Source organism: Ovis canadensis, chromosome 3 (assembly GCF_042477335.2).
Source record: "Ovis canadensis isolate MfBH-ARS-UI-01 breed Bighorn chromosome 3, ARS-UI_OviCan_v2, whole genome shotgun sequence".
In the NCBI taxonomy this organism is placed as follows: Eukaryota; Metazoa; Chordata; class Mammalia; order Artiodactyla; family Bovidae; genus Ovis; species Ovis canadensis.
Window position 1 is genome coordinate 12,196,301 of NC_091247.1, and position 21,054 is coordinate 12,217,354.

The following is a 21,054-nucleotide window of genomic DNA, read 5'->3' on the forward strand; positions in this document are numbered from 1 at the left end:
TATGTGGCTGGCCCTCTATGAAGCTCATGCCCTGCCATGACTCCTTTTAACAATCCTGAGCATCAGGTCCCAGTCTCACAGATAAGGAAATTGTTGCTGGAGGAGGAAAGGGCCTTGCCTAAAAAAACTACCTGGCTGGTGAATGAGTGAGCCAGGATACCAGCCTTGAGAGTCTGCAGCTGTAGCCCATGACCATCCTGAGGAGGCAGCTGGGCAGGCTCTGTGTGAATGGAGATGTTTCATCAAAGTGAGGTCTTTTCTACCTCCTATGACTGTGCCTTTTCTTAGTCTTATTGATTATAGTTTACTCCCTCTCCCCCACAACCCAACACAAGTAGGCTGGGAACCTCTGGAGTTTAGAGATCACCTTTTAGTCATGCATTGGGTTGACATGACTAACCAAATGGGTGAATGAATGAATGTCCAGTGGATGGATGGTCAGAAAAGGAGGAAAAGCCCATTGGAGAAATAGCCCCTTTGCTGACCTGGGTTGAAAATCTCTTGAATTTTTTAATGAGAATCAGTGCTTATTACCTTGTGAAGAGAGGATTTGGCCTGAGCTGTGAGGTGCTTACACACTTCCCTCCCCTGCCAAGTTTCTGTTTCTGTTTAAAGCACCCTGGGAAATTCCAGCAGTGTTTTCAGGGGTCCTCTGAACTGTCGGACTCAGATTTTTAATTTTGTGGAGCAGGAAGGAGCAAATCAGTGACTCCTGGCTCCAGAGGAAAAACCACTACGTTTATCAACTGCTTGGCAGCTCAGTGACCTTTGGGGCCAGAGGAAGGGAAGGAAAATGTCGCTCTTCCCTCCATGTGTATCTGAGATTTCAGGAGGGAATAGAGAGTTTAGAATACCTGAATATTTGCCTTTCCTCTTCCTGTCCTTTCCACTTTCCCTCTAATTTCTCTTTCCCTTCCTCCTAGGAGGCCAGCAGCTCCCCATGCTGTTCTTTGTTATGTTCTCATATACATGCGCATGTATTTGAGTACATTTGATATGGGCTGTATAGTGGAAGGAATACTGGCATGGAGAACCCAAATTCAGATCCTTTCTCTGACAAACACTATTTGGGAGAACATGAGCAAACTATTAATCTCTTTAGCCTCAGTGTCCTCATCCGTCCAAATGGGTACAGTATTCTATAGCAAACCCTTTCCCTTGAAAATTTTAATGGTGTCTAGACCAGCCATCAAGCTGCTTGATTCCTCTTGTGTGTCCCTGACAAACATCTGTTAAATTACAATTGCTCAATATGTTTGTGATGGAAACAGTGTCAGAGCAGTTAGCAAGATACACTGGGTAATACAGAGTTTTTGATGTTCATCTGAGTTCAGTGTTATCTCCACTGCTGCTAAGCTGTGGACTTTGGACAAATTATTTTGCCTCTCTGACCCTGCATTTCCTCAATTCTGCACAAGCATGTCATGAGGCAGCGTGCACGCTCAGTCGTTTCTGACTCTTTGTGACCCCTTGGACAGTAGCCCACCAGTCTCCTCTACCCATGGAATTTTCCAGCAAGAATACTGGAGTGGGTTGCCATTTTCTTCTCCAGAGATCTTCCTGACTCAGGGATTGAACCGCGTCCCGTGCGTCTCCTGCACTGGTGGGCAGATTCTTTACCACTGTGCCACCTCCACAGGGTGTCATGAGGATTGCATTAAATGGTACAGGTAAGGGTCGGGCCACAGGAGAAACACATCACCTGGGAGCTCTCATTTTGTTGTTCTGGGAGTCAGTTGTCTGATGGATGCAGAGTTTGTAACACAGTCCCTGTTCCTGTGCAGGCCCCTGTATAGTGAGCTCTGCCTCAGACCACACGTAACTAGCCTTTTAAGAGGTGACAGTGTGAAGTCCAGCAGTAGTTGTTTAGGATAAAGTTTAGATTGGTGAACTATTAAGATGCAGATTTTGGTTTAGTTTTAACCATATTCCGTACTTTTCAAAACTTAAAAATAGAAAGAAAGTTACGGAGAAGTTACACCTAAGTGAGACATAAACTGCAGTGCCAGGAGCCGTATTAGTTGTGCCTTTCTCAAAGAGAAACGAATACTGGGTTTTCCACGTAGTGCCAAAGCAAAGCACCTTGAGGGCTTGATAATGCTCTGATTTAAGAGGATAGATGCATCCTCTTGAAGCAAAGTGTCTTTTCAGGAAGTCAGTCTAGACCCATCCCCTTTGCTTGGTGATCTAGATGCTGGTGTCAGAGGTGCTGTCTCAATTGCTGGTTCAGCCATTGGAGAGGAGACTGCTTACAAACCTGGGGGGTCCCTCCAGCAGGGAGAAGGCCTGCCTGTAGCCAAGACCAGCATCCTAGGCAGATGGGAACTTGGTCACATAGGTTTAAAATAAATGTTTCTCTCTCTCTTTTTTTTTTTTTCCCTTTTTACTTAATCCTGTCAATCCTGTGCAGCACATGGTCAGGGCCCCATTTTATAGAGAAAAAACTGAGGTTCAACTACGTTTAAATAACCTGCTGTAGGTCCTGTAAGTAGGAATTAAAGAAGGTTAAACCCAAAGTCCAATCTGACCCCTACTTAGTCCTGTTACTCTCCCAAAGCAGGCTGACTCAGGACTGCACAGGTCTCTTGGGAGGTACCCAGTAATATTGCTGCTTTTCTCCTCACTGGAGAAGGGGACAGGACTGACTGAAAAAACCATAGGTGTCTAGGAGGGGTCTGCCTTTGCAAACAAATTTTCTGACAGTGAGATATAGTCTAGATTGAATCCTTTTTATTTGTAGAATTATTACTGTACTGCTTTCATAGTAACAATAGGCAATACCCAGTGCTTATTATATGCCAGACACTATTATAGGTACTATACATATATTAACTCATTTAACCACCATAACAATCCAGTGAAGTCTATATTATTTGCTTTTTGTAATCATTTTGCTGAAGTATGAGATTTATAGGAGGTGTACACTCATCTGAAGTGTAGAACAAGTTATTTTAAAGCAGCTATTTTAAAGTTATTTTAAAGCACCGCCAGATCAACTACGAGCCCCCGAAGCCCCTCTTGTACCCCCTTGTAGTCATTCTTCCTCTGACCCAAGGATAATGATTGTCCTGTGTGTCAGGACTATTTTAATCTCATCAGACATATGAGGAAACTGAGGCACAGAGAGGTTAAAGGGTTTGCCCAATAACTGGTGGAGTTGGGACTTGGACTCGGGCAGTTCAGGCTCCAGAGAATATGCTCATGTCCTCAGGGAAAGAAGACATAGCCAGGAGAAGAACAATAGGTTGGAGTAGTTTTTAATGGCATAAAATCATAATAGTGGAGTCATTGGCCTTTTCCTTTGGTCTGAAAATCAGTTGTTCACATTCATACAGTCTTGGAATTCTAGTCTTACTTTCAAATTGCAAGGAGAGAAACTTGCGTTTGAGAGCCTTCCATATATTGCACTTATTGCAACCGGATGCTGTGTTAAATTCCTTACATGTATTGTCCCACAAGGGGTTTTCTTGGTGGCTTAGATGGTAAAGAATCCACCCACAATGCAGGAGATCTGGGTTCAGTCCCTGGGTTGGGAAGATCCCCTGGAGGAGGGCATGGCAACCCACTCCAGTATTCCTGCCTGGAGAATCCCCATGGACAGAGGAGCCTGGCCGACTACAGTCCATGGGGTCGCAGAGTCAGACACGACTGAGCAACCAAACACAGCACAGCACATTATCCCACTTAAACCACCACACACCACTGGAGAGTATGTAGTATTATCCCCATTTTGTAGGTGAGAAAACTGAGACTCAGTAAAGAACTAACTGAAGATACGCAGTTGCAGAGGCAAGACTTGAAGCTGGCTGTCTCATTCTAGAACCCACATTTTAGCTACCATGGTAATGCCTATCTTACTTTTGTCAACTGTGAATTAATTCTACATGAATTAGTCATGATAATGTTACATGTTTATTGTTATTGTCATTATTGTTGCTATTCCCATCACACTTCCTTGTGCAGACTCATATTGAGCTTACATTGTCCACTGGGGCTCACACTGACATCTGTACCAGGCCTGCCTCCCAGTAGAGTGGGCCCAGCCACAGTATTTCATTCTTCGGTTAATCAGCAATTGCCCTGTGTCAGGCACCATCCTGGGCACTGGAGTTGCAAAGATAAAAAAGACATAGCTCTGCCCTGATGATGGTCCTGGTGGAAGGACAGCAGAAAAGATTCACCATGCCCCGGCTCATGAATGCCATACATGCCACCTCACCAACCCACCCTCCCCACAGCCTCCATCCAAGATAAGGACCCCAGTGCTCAGCTGAGGCAGCAGAGACCGGCCTGGGCCTCTGCTCATCAAGGTCTAGAACCAGCTTCTTTGCTCCACCTCCAGCGCCCAGCTTCATCACCAGGGAAGCAGCACATGCTTTTGACCATTCTTTGGATCCCCTGCGTTACCTCACCAGTGCAAACCCTTGCTCTTCATTTTATGACCTGATTCTAAGTCCTGCCTTTTGTCCCGTGCTGCCCAATCCCCTCCCTAGATAAACAGGGTCATCCCTATCTGTGTGGAAGATTGCTGTGGTTTGAACAAGTGCAGCTGATACTTTATATTTTAGCCAGCCTTGGGGACGACCCATTGGTTTCACACAATCAACTTTAGAAAGTAAGGTTCAGTGAAATCTCAACTAGAGAAGATCCACTGAAGGTGTATGGTTCTCAAGTGGACCCCACTTTTGTGTCGGGAAGAATATCAGGGGCATTGGACTCTATATTTATCCTAAGAGGGTATGAGTGGAAAAAAAGTTTTAAAAATCCTAGGCTAGACAAAAAAAAGAAGGAGACCAGGACCCAAACACAGCTGCAAATCAGAATGTACACTGTTGGTGGCTTGGGGCAGAATTACCTTTTCATGTGGCGTTTGGTTACCATCATTCAAATGTTGTTATTTTTCATGGTCTATTGTGGTTTTATTCTATATTCTGGACATAGCATTAATGTGTTGATCAACTCATTGTGTTATAACTTATGCACAACAAACGACGCATTTAAAGTGTATTCTGAGTTTTATATACTACCAATAAAGATAGAGAATATTTTCATCACCCTCAAAAGACCATTTAATTTACATTTTATTTTGTCTTGAGCTTCTCATGTGCCTGTCATTAGTCTAAGTGCTTTAGAAATGTTAGCCCATTTGATCTTCATCACAAGAGTGAGATGTAGGCACTGTTTATAGACGAGAAAACTGAGGTGCAGAGAGGTGAAGTGAAATGTGCAAGTTTACACAGCTGGCAAGTGGTGGCGCTAAATGAGAGCTCAGACACGCTGGCTTCCGGATCCCATGCTCTTCGTGTCTAGACTCTGCTGCCTCTCCTTCATTCATGTCTTCATTCAGAAACTGCCTGCTGTGGGCCAGATACTGGGGTAGGAGCCGAAAGTTCAGAGATCTGTTTTGGTGGCCCCCAGAAGCCCACACTCCAGAGAAGGGATCAAATGCCTGGATTAACACTCTAGATGGATGTATTATTCTGGTTGTGGGAGTAAACCATAGGCTTACATGAGGAAAGGCAAACTGACTGCTCCCTCAAGCCCTCTGGGGTAAGGTTAGCCAGGCTTCGCTGAGGCTCCAAGAGCCAAGAGGAAGAGGTGACAAGCAGGCAAGAGAGCCACTGTTGGCTGAATTCCCCTGTGGACATCCTGGGAATCTTGCTAACTCTATGTACATTTGCTCATCTAATCCTCACGAGAACTCTGTGAGGTGGGTACTACCATGATCCTCATCTAAAACCTGGAGAATTTATAAGGCTGAATCTGTATCTGCTCAGCTGCCCCTGACCACCTCACATACTGTGATTTTTTTTCCCTCTTTCTTGTCCTGAAAGAAAGAGGTCAGATTTCTGTGACAAAGCATAAAGGGAAAGACATTTTTGATTAACAGTGTTTATGGGAAGATGCCATTTTTGTGTGTTTCTCTGTGCAAGAAATGCCATTTGGAAAGCCGGTGTGCATGTCAGTATCTTTTTTTTTTTTTTTTTCATTCTGAGAAAAAGCCTATAGAGTCTGGTGGGGGGAGGGTTTGCAGCTGGCAGGAGCTTTGGCATATGTTGTAACTAAAAAGAGAGGGAATGTGTTGGTGGGACGAGCTACCGGAGAGCTGTCTCGGTGTGCTGTGGTACTAGTAAGTGTTTTAATTGGGTAGGGTTTTTGGAGGACTATTTTGACATCTGCTCGTGTCTTTGCTGATTTTTCTTCACTTAGAGTAGGAAACACAAGCTGTGGATAAAATGACTTTAAAATAATTGGAAGTAAAGATATCTCTCTCAAAGTCGAATTTGAGAGGGACACTCTTTAAGAAGTGGAAAGGAAATTCCACTTCGAGGAATCCATCCTAAAGCATAGGCTTCATGCCTACAGATTTCTTAACAATATTTATAATATTTTCTTAAAAACTGGAAATAGTCAATAAGGGGGCTTGATTGGGTTTGTTTCTAGAAGTGGAACATTTTGTAGCAATTAGCAATGATCTTCACAAAGCTTTTAATGAAGTAAAATATAGCTTATGTTGTAATAAATGAGAAAATCAGAAAGAAACATTATGAATTGCTTCAACTGTGTTTTTAAAAGGAGATATTGGGACAGAGAGTTATGGAAGGAAATACACCAAAATGTTATCCCCAAGGGGAGGGTTAGGGTAACCACAGTTTTCTTCTTTGAACTTCTTTGTCTTTCTAATTTTTTTAAACATATGTATTTTTTTCACTTTTTATTTTATATTGGGGTGTAGGTGCTTAACAGTGTCGTGATAGTTGCAGGTGAATAGCAAAGGAACTCAGCCATATATATACATTTTACATACATAATTTTTATGATACAAAAGACAAGGGTCCTTTTGCATAAGAGGAAGCAAGCCCTGAGAGTGTTGGTGTAGCTGCATGCCCTATGTAGATACTTGTTCTGAAGTCTGAGCAGCTGATTTGAGGACGTCTTCAGAAAGAGTCATTCTGAGTTTCAAAGTCAGCTCTGTCGCTCCTTATCTGTGTGATTTGGACCAGTTTCTTTGACCTCTCTGAGCCTCCTCCTTTGATATCGCCCTCATAGCATGGTCAGGGTTAAAGGCAGGCATACAGTAATGGCCCAGTTTCCTTCTCCATCAGCACTACCCACCCCACCCCCCAGCTTAAGAGGTTTTGTGGGTTTTGTTTTATTTTTTGCCTTTTTTCCTCTTGTTTCCTTGAACCTTTCAAGGATAGGGCACCATCCGGCCAAGCTGGCCTCCGATTCTTTCCTTGGGAACATGAGCTTCAGGAAGGCCCTTGAGTCCACGCCAGCCCCTTTGGAAGAGGCCTTGCCACCAGGAGGGCAGCATTGTCCTATGAGAGGAAACTGTGCCGACCCAGCTCCTCCTGGAGCCTGGTGCGCAAGCATTTTGGTTACTAAGGGGACCCTGGCCTGCTAAGTCAGAAAAAAGGGCCAGGTTTTTTCCTTTTCTTCAGCCTACTGCCATTGTTCAAAAAGTAAACACTCCACACAGCTTAAGCAGCAAGTCCTCCAGCCAGGAGTGGGAAGAAATCAAAAGCCTGCTCCAGCCCAGCCATGGAGAGCCTAGAAGGGCTGGTCTGTGCTGGGGGGCCCCACTGGGAACGCAGAAACAACACCCGATCCTGGTCCAGTATCAACAGCCTTGTCTCTGGGTCTTTCAGCGCAGCCTTCTCTCCAGTGGCCAGGCCTCTTGCCCCCATCTGTTTGGGGCTCTCTGGAGCTCTTTGGAGGTCAGATGAGGCAAAATTAGTGATTGTGGGGTGCAGCAGCCTGGAGTCCCTGGCTAAGTTCTGGAGCCCCCCATGACCCCTTCTCCCTTTCTGTGTCCAGTGCCAGGGTCTCTGCCTTTGAAGTGAGAGCCCAGCAGTTACCAGAAGGGACCAGAGGATTTTTGCCCTTAGGTCATTGCCACTATAGTTTCCAAACTGGGGTCATGGCTGATGTGTATATTATAATAGCAATAGTAAAAGCTACTATAAGGCTACTGTGTGCCCAGTGCTATGCGTACACCACCTCCAGTCCTCACAGCAGTCCACAAGGAAGAGGGCTAAGAGGGATAGTCACAGTTACCTTCTTGATTTTACAGATGAAGGGGCCAATTAGTAACCATATAACCTCGAGCAAGCCCCTTCACCTCTCTAAGACTCAAGTTTCTCATCTATAAAATGGTGACCCCTCATCTCTAGCTACTGCCGAGAATGAAAGAATCTGTGTGCAAGTGCTTTGTGAGCTCTAAAATGTGATGTAAGTGAAAAAGGTTCTGATTGAGGCTGTTTTTGTCACTCCCTGCTTGTGCACTGCTAAGTATTTAACCTGTTAGATTGCAAAGTAAGGCAGCTAAGGAGCTCCAGACAGTTCCTCATGAGTCTTAATGTTCTCAACTGTAAAATGGGATTGTGCTTTGTAAAATGCTAGTTATCAATGCTGTTTGCTGCTAGCTTTTTACCCTGTGAATAAAGCAGTCAGTTAATATGAGCTTTGGGGTTTGGAGGAAAAAAATAAACCTCTAAGTAGGCAATCTTGTCCCTCCCCTGTGGCTCTCCACCCACAGGAAGCATTTAGTAAATGTATGAAGTGATTGATAGATTTGTGGACTAGCCCCTGGAGAAGTCAACAGCAGAAGAAATTTGAGGCTGCTGGTCTTGTTGAGTGGAAGAGTTCTAGGACCCTGCCCTCCGGGAGTATTGTTTCAGCCCTAGGAGGCTTCTGACCAGCATGGCTCCATCCTCCCGATGACAAAAATCTCAAAATGTTTACTTAGGTACCAGAGTCTGTCCTTGAGGCTGGGATCTGAGGCAACAAACATCAACCAATATTAATGAGCGCTTACCAAGTGCCAATCATTTTGTTGAGTGCTGGTTATTATGCAGTGCTGAACCAAACTGATGAGCCCCTGAGGGAACCCACACCCCAACAGGGGGAGGCAGGCAGGCCAAGGGGTGCTAGGGCTCAGAGCAACAAGGATGGCAGAATTTGGTTTCTCTGGGGGTGTCTGAGAACAAGGAGGCTAAAGTGAGGGGCAAGGGCACAGGCTGTGTAGGTGGCTACTGCTGCGTTACCTCTGCCACTCACCTTACCTCCCTGAACCTCATTTTCCTCAAGTTACCTAAAATGAAGATAATAGGGTACACTTTGCAGGGATTGATAAAAAAATTAGTAAAGCATAGAACATGTGCTAGTAAGCATCTATTACACTGTAATTGTTGTCCTTTTCCAGGGCATTAGCAAACATAGGCTTTAGCCACCGTTGGGACATCCAGCTCCATCACTAACCCGTACAGTGCTCTTGGACGAATTAAGAAAGGGCATCTCCTCTCTCCCTCCACCAGCACCTACCCCCACCTTCAACTGATGCCTGTCTTCAAGCTCGTGGGTTGGCAGATCTCGTCCTCAGCTTGGCTAGCTGGGCTTGCTGGGCAATGCACACCTGCACAGTCATACCCAGTAGCGCAGAGGTTGGCTAATGATGAAACTGACCCCTTCTACATAGGGTGACCACATAACCCACCTAATGCTGCTGCCCTCGTATAATATACTCTTTCATATCCGCAAGTGTCCCAGTTTGGACCACAAATTACAGGGTCTTTCTGCTTAATCAGGACAAAATGAAAGTTCCAGACTCTAAAGAAATGAGCTTTGATATATAATGGGGTAAGAAGATTGAAGGAGATTGGCAGTAGGAAGTAGGCGAGGGGAAGTAGAGGTGGATTCTAGCAGTGGGTGAATAATGTGATTGAAAACTAGCTTGCTCATAGGCTTATACTTCTACAAACCATGGAGAGTATTACTGCCGGCTGGTGGGCTCTTGGTTTCTCCAGACCGTCCCTTCATCCTCTCACCGAATATGAACACCTGGTAGGCACAAGCCTCCCTTACCCTTCCTGTTATTTTACCAGTAGAATAATGGGTTATGGCCAGAACCTGAGAGCCATGATTCACTGGATTCCTATGGAAAATGGAACCAAATTGAAAGTATGACCTTTCTACTTAATGTTTAAGAGAAATGTTAATATGTTAACACTAGGTTGTACAACGTATTCCATACCCAAGAATGCCAAGATCTGAGAGAGATAGACAAGGAATCTTTGGTAAATGAGAAGAGATGGATGGAATGAGACTATGATAAGAGCTAACTGTATATCTGAGTTCCTGGAGCCAGAGCTTTAGACTTCAGCTTCTTCTTTTTTATTTTAACTTGAAAATATAGGAAAAAATAATAATGTTGGGGTGTAAAGATCTCTCCCCCAGTTGTGTGACCCAGGGCATTTAACTTAGTCTCTGAAACCCTTTTCACTCCTGGGGGTTGGGGATAACCATACAAACTCACAGAGTTTTTGTGACAGTTAGATGGCCTCACATGTTAACTGCTTGGCATTGCGCCTGCCACAGAGTACACTTTGTCAGATGGCACTTTTCCTCCTCACTCCCCTTTCCCTGAGGAAGCCAGGGAAATGTCTGTGTCTTCGTGGCACTTGAATGATTTTCTCTTCTGGATTTTTTCTTTTACTTGCAGAAAGTCAGAAACATGGCCCTGGATGATGTCGTGATCCTGAATGTGGACACCAACACCCTGGAAACCCCCTTTGATGACCTCCAGAGCCTCCCAAATGATGTGGTGGGTAATGAGCTCTTGAGTTCTGACTCCTGGGAGCTCCACATGTTCATGTGGCCATGAACATGCCTTTGGGGAGGAGAAGGGGTAGAGACCGCTGCGGTTTTCCTGTGGCCTATGAACCACTGTTGGTTTCTGTTATGACCCCTGGGACCTTTGTCTCAGTTAGGGAAGTTGGGAAGTGGTTCACTTTTTTAGTTTTGTATTGCTCTCATAACCCTCACCTGAAGTGACCCTAGGGTCTAGACAGCCTCTCTTCCTGGTGTGTCAGGGGGTCTTGCCATCCCCATTGCCACTGCCGTGTCCAGAGAACAGAACAACCTCCCCAGGTAACCCCAGCAAAGGCAGACAGAAGGGCTTCAGTGTGAGCAATCTGGGGCCCTTCAAGCCTACATTTTTCCCTTGTGCCATCGTCAAACCCAGCCATTTCCCATGTGGTAGAGTATCTGCTGCTGGTGTTCTGAATGTGGCTCCACGTGCCCTAAATCTATTTTTTCCTAGTTACCTCAGGACTAGACAGAAGGTGGGCCTATTTAGGGGAAAGCACCTGGCTGCCGCATTTGCAACACTGACACCTGACCATGCACCCGTCTCGCATCGCCACTCAGAGCTGCCTTGCGGGTGGCTATTCGAAGTAGACCCAGTCTCCCCCATCATCCATACAAAGGAGGAGGATTGGGGTCCCTCAGAAGCGCAGGCCTAATGTTTGTGGTTTAGGTCCGTGACTCTGCTTGAGAGAAAGTGTACAAAGTCACGCTGGCTTCCAGACTGGAAGGGGTGGGTGCTCCTAACCGCGTGCACCATGCAGGTCTGGGTTCACGTGGTGGCCGGTGGGCACTGCCCTGCATCCCTGCCAGGAGTCCCAGTGGTCTGGGAGAGGTTGCTGCTTGTTGATGAATGGTTGGCAGCAGGGTTCAGACTCCTCTGCTGTTAACTCGCTGTGAGGTTTTGGGGGGTCATTTGTAAGGATGAGTTCCTTGCACCATAGTTGAACAGGGGTACAATTCACTGACTTCTACATGCTAAACACTCATCATTGACCTTCCATTTACGCGTCACACCTCTTGGAAAGTATTTGTCTTATCCTTACTTTACCCACAGAGCTAAAAAGAAGGGGAGCCATAGAAGTGAACCCAGCTCTGTCACTCCAGAGCCACCGGCCCCAGCACCCCTCTAGGTGCCCTCTGCATCTGGGGTCTCATTCAGTTGGCATCCCAGCTCCATGGAGTAGGTGAGGAAGAAAAGATGCTCGAGGGGCACATGTCTTGCCACCAACCGTAAGGCTGGTGAGGGCAGAGCTGTGGTTGGAGCCTAGTATGGATGACGCCCAGCCCGTGCTGCCGCCACTTTGTGTGCCTCCCTGAGGCAGAGAGAGATGACAGCATAGGAAAAATGAAAATGCCAGCCCTGTGAGGTTTGCTGTTGATCAGGACAGGGTATGTGGTTGGTGTCTTTGGACTTCTTGGCTGTAATTTGAGTTCTTTTGATCCAAGGAATTTGAGGTTTCTATTCCGCTTCCTTTTCAGTGGAAAAGTTCTCTCTCTAAGTCATGGATGTCTCAAGTATGGACCTTGTAGTTACTGAGCAAATGTAGAACATAAACCTGGGGTATCTGAGGTACAAGGAATGGCTGAGAGCCCCAGGCAGCTGGGGATGAGCAACTGATGGCTCAGAAACCATGGAGTGGACCACCTGTCCCTCAGGCAGTGCTCTGACCCGGTGCTGCACTTCGAATAGCAAAGACAAAGCAGATCTAGTCCTTTCCTTCAAAGAGCATATTCCACTAGGGGAAACAAACATGTAAATTACATATATCTTAAGGTATAGCATATTAGAGGCCAAAAGAAAATAAGAATCAGACACAGAATTGCCCAGGGGGAGGGTAACAGACACCTCCTGAAGATGCCACATTCCAAGATGCCTTTTAAATGATCAGGGAACCAAATCTTTGGTTCCTGATCAAAAGAACAACTGTGAGCAAGTCGTTTTCTCTTGCTGAGCTTCAGTTTCCCATCCTTAAAAGAGGAGTATTAGGCCTATCGTTAGATTGTCGTGGCAAGTAAATGAGATTATGGTGTTCATCAGATGCTTGGCACCATGTTCACATCTTGTCAGTGTATGATAAATGGTACCTGCATTTGTCTTTAATAAGATCACTGTCAGTAAGTATAGGCGGAGTTGGTTGGTTCCCTCCTTATCCTAACAGTTCTCAGCCTGCATGAAAAGGACCTCCCATTTACAAGGTGGTTTGTGAAGGGTCCTACAGCAGTGGTTTCCAGAATGGGGCTCTAGACTCATCAAAGACTTCAATATAGTCATGAGTGATCCGTACAGTAGTTACTGTGATTCGGTGGGATTCATAGATCTGGTTCATAGATTTGATTTTTTTTTTTTAATGAGAAAACGAGTTTTATTGTTTTTAAAGCTCTTTGTAGTGGATGTCGATGGTCACCTGCCATACTTGTTCCAGCCAACAGAGTTTAGCCATCATCATACAAAGCCACTGGGGTGACTGTGCTTTGCCACTGGTACTGATAACTTCTTGTTTCAGTTCACCTGCAGTGACCTTGCCCTCCAAGTCTCAGATCTGGATGCTGGGCCTGTGGCAGCAGAGCCAGTAGCAGTTGGGACTGAAGCACTGGGCACTCAACCATCTAGTGTTGAAAGGTGCTTGCCCTCCTTGAGGCTGTGTGAGCTGTCAAGTCCTTGAGAGGGAGAAATCTCATCCAGCACACCTTTGTCCTCTGCGCGTGGTACAGAACTGTGTCCTTTCAATGATTCAGTACGTCCAGTTGACCTAACCATCTCCCCTTTTGTCAAAGCTGCTTGTTTACTGCAGCTGGCAGATTGTGCTTCTTAAAGTTTCTCAAATTGTCTTCGCCATCCATCCCAAACACCACCTAATCCAAGCTCTTATTTCTCTCCCACACTGTTTGCAGCAGCCTCGGAACTGGTTCTTCAGATGCCAACCCTTCTTACTCTTGTACCAGAGAGCCCTTTCTAAAACAAAAATTTAACTTTATTTCCTCCAACTGAAAACCATTTCATCAATAAACACAATTTTAAGAACAAAAAACAACTTTTGAAAACAAAAATAATCCTTCTATAACTTCCCAGTTCCTATAGATTTGAGAGGCAGGTTTCTTTTGTTGGTTTTGGAATAAGATAGACCTTTGTTTAGATTCTGGCTTCTTCACTTACTTATCATATGATCTTGGACAAAATTACGTAAGCTCTCTGAGGCTTAGTTTCCTTATAAGGTGGTTGTGAGAATTAAATGTAATGAACATAATATGTATAAAGTTCTGTAGGTGGAGTCAGCGATGATGAATTACGGATGTGAATGATGGTCACCATGGTATGCAAGGCCCTCCTTTTTGATAGGATCCTCCCATTTTTTCCCCCATAACTTTAGCTCTTTCCTCTCCCTACTTCAAACCCTATATTATAGGTGTTTGGAATTAATAATTCTCCCAAGTTTACATGTTGTTTCATTACTGTATACTTTGCATACAGTTTCTTCTTTCCCGAATGTTCTATTCCATCTGTCTGTCTCTATTCATTTTATAAGACTTAGGCTAAATGTAAGGTTGTAAAAACCTTCTCCGACCTCTCTAAGTAGATTTGACTGTACCTTTCTCTTTGTTCTCAGAAGCCCCTGTATTACTTACAAAATTACACTTACCAGCCAGCAATATACATTTCTGGCTTTCCCTTTTAATTGTGAGTTCTTTGAGGGCAGGAATCAAGTTTTATTCATCTTTGTTTCTGAGGGATGTAGCAGCCATTGAATAGATAGATGGAAGGATGGAAGGGACATATGGATTGGGTTATTTTGGTAGATGAAATCTTGCAAAACATGGCATCCATGCTGGAAATTTTATTAAAAGAGGCCTTTGTTCTGCTTCTAGCCACAATGGAATAATTGGAACTGAATTTCTCCTCCCTCCATTTACAAATAAAACTCTGGGCAAATATGAAAACAACTGTTTTCACATATTGGACAGCAGGCAGTGCAGGAATATAATCCCTGAGAGAAAGGAAGCAATTGAGATGAAGCCTCTGGTCCTCGTGGCTTTCTGCCTTGAAGCATTTTCTAGATTCTGTTGCTAGAGGGGACTCCCCAGTGAAGCACAACAGTCTTGCTGAATCAAGGGGTTAGACATCTGAGTTTGAGGGGGAGGTGGTTTAAATTTGTGGGTTGGAGTACCAGATACAAGGGAGCTACTCAGCAAAAAAAAATCTTAACTGAGTCCTCTTGAGTCATCTGCTGTAGACAGATCTGCCCATGTGTAGAGGGGAGCTTCCACAGAGTAGGAGTCATTCATGCTCTAGCCAGCCAAAGTAAGGAGAGCTTGTTGATCACTCAGGCAATCATTAGAGACCCCAGAGGCCATGTCCTGGTGGAGTAGTCTAAATTAGCTTTAGAATAAAGGTAATTTTAGCCCTGCCCTCATATAGCTTAAAAATCAAGCCTTGAGGAGCATAAGACAGGGCTTGAGTGATGCTGGTAATGTGCTGGGTTTTGATCTGAGTGCCAGGTACATGACCAAGAGTTTATCAAGCAGGACATGAGTGATATGTGTACTTTTGTCTATGTATGTATGTTAAACTTCAGTAAAAAGTTTTAAATAAAACCATTTCTTTTTAAAACTTATCAGGATCAACCTGATATACAGGAAAATGAACCTGTCAAAACAAACTTCTACCCACTTTTAACAGAGACTAAAAATCTAACACCCAACAATGTAACATTCACAGTATCTAGCATCCTATCAAAAAATACTAGACATATTGAGAATCAGAAATGATGTAATCTATAACCAAGACAAAATATAGTTAATAGAAACAAACTAAAAAATGACAGATATGATGGAATTAGCAGATGAGAACCTTAAGGTAGACATTATAAAAGTTATAAGTATGCTCATCATTTTAAAGAAAGACTTGAACTGAATTAGGAGAGAAATGGAAGATATAAAAAGAAAGAAAGGGAATATCTAGAGCTGAAAAATATAATAACCTGGAATAAAATTTTCACTGATGGGATTAAAAGGATATTAGACACTCAAGCATAAGTGATCAATGAACTTGAAGACATAGCAATAAAAACTATCCATTATGAAGCATAGAAAGGGAAAGACTGAAAAAGCATGGAAAGTAAAAAGAACCTCGAGGAGCCATTAGTATAATATCAAGAGGACTAACATATGTGTAATTACAGAACTAGAAGGAGAAGAAGGAGAGGGACAGAAAAAAATATTTAATGAGATTATGGGCATTCTTTTTTTTTTTCTATATTAATGAAAATAGTAAACTCAGAGTTTCAGGAAGCTCAATGAATCTTAAGCCTAATAGACTCAAACAAAACCACACAGAAGTGTATCATGATAACAGGTGATACAAAGAAAAGTTTAACATTAGCTAAAGAAAAAAGATACATTATATAAAAGAAAGAATTGATGACAGAAGACTTCTTGTAAGAAACAGCATGAACCAGAAGAGAATGGAATGATACTTCTGAAGTAACGAAGAAAATGTTTGTCAACCTCAAAGTCTATATCCAGTGAAAATATCCGTCTAAAATAAAGGCACAATTTAAAACTTCTTCAGACAAATAAAAGTGAGAGAAGTCATTATCAGCAGACCTGCACTGTAAGAAACGTTAAAGGAGGTTCTTCGCATGGGAGGGTAATGATACCATAGAGAAACTTGGACAGTGAGGAGTGAAGAGTACCAGAAGTAGTAAATATGTGAGTAAATGGAAGAGACTCTTTTCTCACTTTTAATTTCTATAAAAGATAATTGAATATTTAAAGTAAATAATATCTGTGTATTATGTGCTATACGTGAAAGTAAAATATATGAACTCAGTAGCATAAAGGACAGGTAGAGAATGGAAGTATACTGTGCTAAGGTTCTTAAATTCTATATAAATTAGTATAATATTATTTGAAAGTATACTGTTAAAAATGTGTATTGTAAACCTTAGAGGACCCACTAAGGAAAAAAAATGAAACAGTGATATATAGCTAATAAGCCAATAATATGAAGATCCAAAAGATTTGGCGAGGGTCGGGGGTAGATAAAAGAACCAAACACAGATGGAGCAAATAGAAAAGTTAGCAAGATGATAGACTTATCCAACCTTACTGATTATTACATTAAATGTGCATGGTCTAAATAATCCACTTATTGGAAAATATTAAATTACTCTTTAAAAGACTCAATTATATGCTATCTATGAGAATTCCACTGTAAATATAGAGTCAGATAGATGAAAAGTAAAATAGAAAACATATACCATACAAACACTAATAAAGAGAATTGGTAGGAGAGAAGAGACAAATCTCCCTTATAGAATATTTCTAAATAATATCTGTAGATACTGTCCTGTTTAGAAGAAAGAGTTTAATCTCCGTCTCCCCACCCCACCCCGACCCACAAGCACACACTTACACATTTAAGTGTGGGCTGGACTTAGTGAATCACTTTCAAAAACTAAAATATGTGAAGGGAAAAAGAGAACTTTAGTGGAGAAATGGCAGAAACTACCTTAACCAAGTGATGTCATGTGAATATTGTGTAACTCTGATATGACGTGATGAAGAGGATAGGTCACCTTTGTGATATTCTTTCCAGAAACCCAGTCAAATCATGACAGAACCTTCAGATAAACTCAAATTGAGGGACCTTCTGTCAGGTACTTCTCAAAACTATCAAGGCCAGGGACTTGCCTGGCAGTCTAGTGGTTAAGACTCTGTACTTCTGCTGCAGGTGGAACTAAAATCCCACATGCTGCACAGTTCAGAACAAAGTAAATAAATTAACTATCAAGGTCATAAAAACATAGGAAAGACTGGGGAGCTGTCACAGACCAGAGGAGACTAAAGGGGCATGACAATAAAATACAGTGTAGAATTCTGAATTGGATCCTAGGTTAGAAAAGACACACTCATGGAAAACCTGGTGAACTCACAACATGGTGTGGAGTTCAGTTAGTAATAATATACCAGTGTCAGTTTCTTAGTCTCGACATGGGCCATGGTAATGTGAGATATGGGAAACAGAAATTGGGCATGGGCAATCTCTCCATTATCACTGCAACTTTACTGTGAGAGGAAAAAAAGGAATTAAGGAAATATTAGGAACAACTTGATGCCTATAATTTTGAAAAATTGGATGAAATGAACAAATACATTGAAATACACAAGTTATATAAAGTGACTGAAGAAGGAATAGAAAATATGAAAATACTACTATTAAAGAAATTTGTAGTTAAAACTTTTCCCACAAAGAAAACTCCAGGCCCAGATAGCTTCACTGATTGATTCTATCATATCTTTAAGGATATATCTTACACTAACATTTTCAGAAAACAGGAAAGGAACACCTTCCACCTTACTGTTTGAGGTCAGCATTACCCTGACATGAAAATCAAAGAAAAGAAAGCTATTGACCAATATACCTAATAAATATAGATGTAAAAATCTTTAACAAAATATTAGCAAATTGAATGTAACAGTGTATGAAAAGGACAGTATATCATGATCAAATGTGTACAGACTGGTTAAATATTTGAAAATAAATCAGTGTAATTTATCTTATCAACAGACTGAAAAAGGAAAGCGGTATCAAAACATAACCCCCCCCCCCAAAAAAAAGGACTTTAGGAAAAATTAAATATCTGTCCTTGATAAAAGCTCTTAGCAAACTTAAGTATCCTCATTGTGATAAAGAGCATGTAGGAAGAACTTACCACTAACATCATACTTAGTGTGAAAGACAATGCTTTACACTTGAGAATGAGAACAAAAAAGGGTGTCTGCCCATTTCTGTTCAAAATTGTACTGAGTTTCTAACCATTCACTAAGAAAAGTAAAAGAAATAAAAGCACTGAAGATTAGAAAGAAGGGAAAAATTGTCTTTACTCAGACAGCATGATCGTGTATATGGAAAATCCTGAAGGGGGGAATCTCATAAATTTAGCAAAGGTACAGGATAAGGTTAGTGTACAAAACCAACTGTATTTCTATATAGTAGCAATGAGCAATTGAAAATGAAATATTTTAAAGTACCATTTAAAATAGCATACAAAACACAAAATACTTAGGAATAAATTTAACAAAATATGTGCAAGATTTGTATACTGAAAGCTATAAAACATTTCTGAGAAAATAATTTAAAAGACCTAAACAAATGGAAAGATATTCCACTTTTTGGACTGGAAGACTCAATATTTTTAAGATGTTAATTTTCCCTAAATTGATCTATAGATTCAATGTAATCCCAGCCCAAATTCCAGATGGCTTAAAAAAGAAAAAACAGCTAAAGCTGATTCTAAAATGTACATGAATATGCGAAAGATCTAGAATAGCCAAAACAATGTTGAAAAAGAACAAAGTTGTAGGACTCGAATTACCTACTTTTAAGACTTAACAATAAAGTTATAGTCAATGTAGATCAACACTGTAGGTAAAAAGAGTTCAATAGAACAGAATAAATAGTTCAGAATTAGACCCAAACATAAGTGGTTTAATGATCTTCAATAAATATGCCAAGATAATTCAACTGAGAAAGGATAGTTTTCTTCAACAAATGCTACTGGAAGAACTGGATATCTATGTGGGAAAAAAATGAACATTGACTTTTACCTCATGCAAATATTAGCCCAAAATGGTTGTAGACCTAACCTTAGAGGCAAAAACTGTAAAATGAATAGAGGAAAATATAGGGGGAAATCTTCATGAACTTGAGGTAGGCAAAGTTTCCTTAGTCAAGACAAAACACACTTCATAAAAGAAGTCATAATTGAACCTCATAAAAAGTAAAAATTGATTCTATTCAAAAGTCACCATCTTAAGAACAAAGGGGCAAGCCACAGACTGAGAGAAAATACTCTTGATACTTATATCTGCCAAAGGACTTTTTCCCCGGAATAAAGAACCCTTAAACTGAATAAGACAACAGCGCAGTTAAAAAGTAAGCAAAAGACTTGCTTAACAATAAAAGATATTCAAATGGCCAATAAGCACAGGGAAAGATGCTCTGTGAGGGTGTTACTTAATATCACAAGGAAGGTACTGGTATGGCTAAAATAAAAAGACAGTGCATTTCTTAAAAATGAGTATCTTAAACAATTGTTTACCATGTGACCAAGTAATTCCAATCTCAGGTATTCACCCAAGAAAATGAAAACTTACATGCACACTAACACATGTATGTGAATGTATTTTAACCACTTTGTTCATAATCACCAAAAACTGGAAGCATTCCAAATGTCCGTCAACTGGTAGAGGACAGTGGTATGCCTGTAAAATGGAATGCTACTTGGCAATCAAAAGAAACTGAGTACCATCCAACAAAATGGGTGACTCTCACATTATGCCAAGTGAAATAATCCTTTTATTTAACATTTAGGAATAGGCAAAACTATCGAGAGAAATCAAACTAGTGGTTGTCAGGAGCAGAGGGTGGGAGGAAGAGCTGAGTATAAAGGGGTACAAAGGAAATTTGGGGGATGATGAAACTGTTCTATATCTTGATTGTGTGGATGGTTATATGGCTATATATATCTTTCAAAATTCATAAAACTAGCCATTGAAAGTGGTAAGTTTTACTGTAAGTAAATCATGCCTGACTTTAAAAAAATGTTTTAAAGGCTGACAATAACAGCTCTTAGCAAAGATGTAGAACAACTGATCTGAAACTTTCATCACTGGTGGTGGGAGCATAAAATGGTACAATCCTTGGAAAGCAGTTTGGCAGTTTTCTCTGAAGTTAAACGTATACCAACAGTATAACCCAGTCATTCCTTTCCTAGGTTTTTATCCATTATTTTATAAATGAACATGTATAATCCAAATAGATTTGTACATGAGTGTTTATAGCAACTTTATTCATGGTAAAGAGTACCTGGTAATATCCCTAATGTCCATCAGCTACTAGATGGATAAACAATGTTTTATTCCTATTTTTCACTGCATGAGTCATTATTCATTATAACATACTTGTGATACACAAAGCAATGTGGATAAATCTTGAGTATATTACACTGAGGAAAAAAAGCCATACATATGAGAATATACTGTATGATTTCCTGTATATAAAATCTAAAAGAGATAAAACTAGTCTATAGTGGGTGAAAGCAGGCCAGCAGTTACCCTGGCCTGGGATGGAGAATGCAGGAACTGATTGAAAGGGCACCAAAGAGCATTTTGAGGTGAAGGGAATGTTCTGTTTTTTGATTGTGGTGATGGTTACACAGATGTATATATTTGTCAAAACTCATTGAATTGTGCTTTTTAAATGTATGCATTCTACTGTATATTAGTTATGACTTGATACAGTAAATTTTTAAAAGGAAGAGGACTTAGAAATTAATTTTTTTTAAAGTTCTAACATTGAGTAGCTTTCAGAACAGCTCTGCTGATTTTCACATGATTTATAAA

The 21,054-nt window shown here is 41.6% G+C and overlaps 1 protein-coding gene across 13 annotated transcripts in view; it reads left to right on the plus strand.

The window, feature by feature from the left end:
- DENND1A (DENN domain containing 1A) overlaps positions 1–21,054 on the plus strand; it is a 538,527-nt gene that overhangs the window by 342,063 nt on the left and 175,410 nt on the right. For all 13 annotated transcript variants that reach the window (XR_011255499.1, XM_069582473.1, XM_069582475.1 and 10 more), the window contains one exon: positions 10,505–10,606. Coding sequence is in view for 12 of the 13 variants with exons in the window: in XM_069582473.1 (XP_069438574.1) it covers positions 10,505–10,606 (102 nt within the window). In the remaining variant the exon portion in view is untranslated. The remainder of the gene's footprint in view (positions 1–10,504; positions 10,607–21,054) is intronic.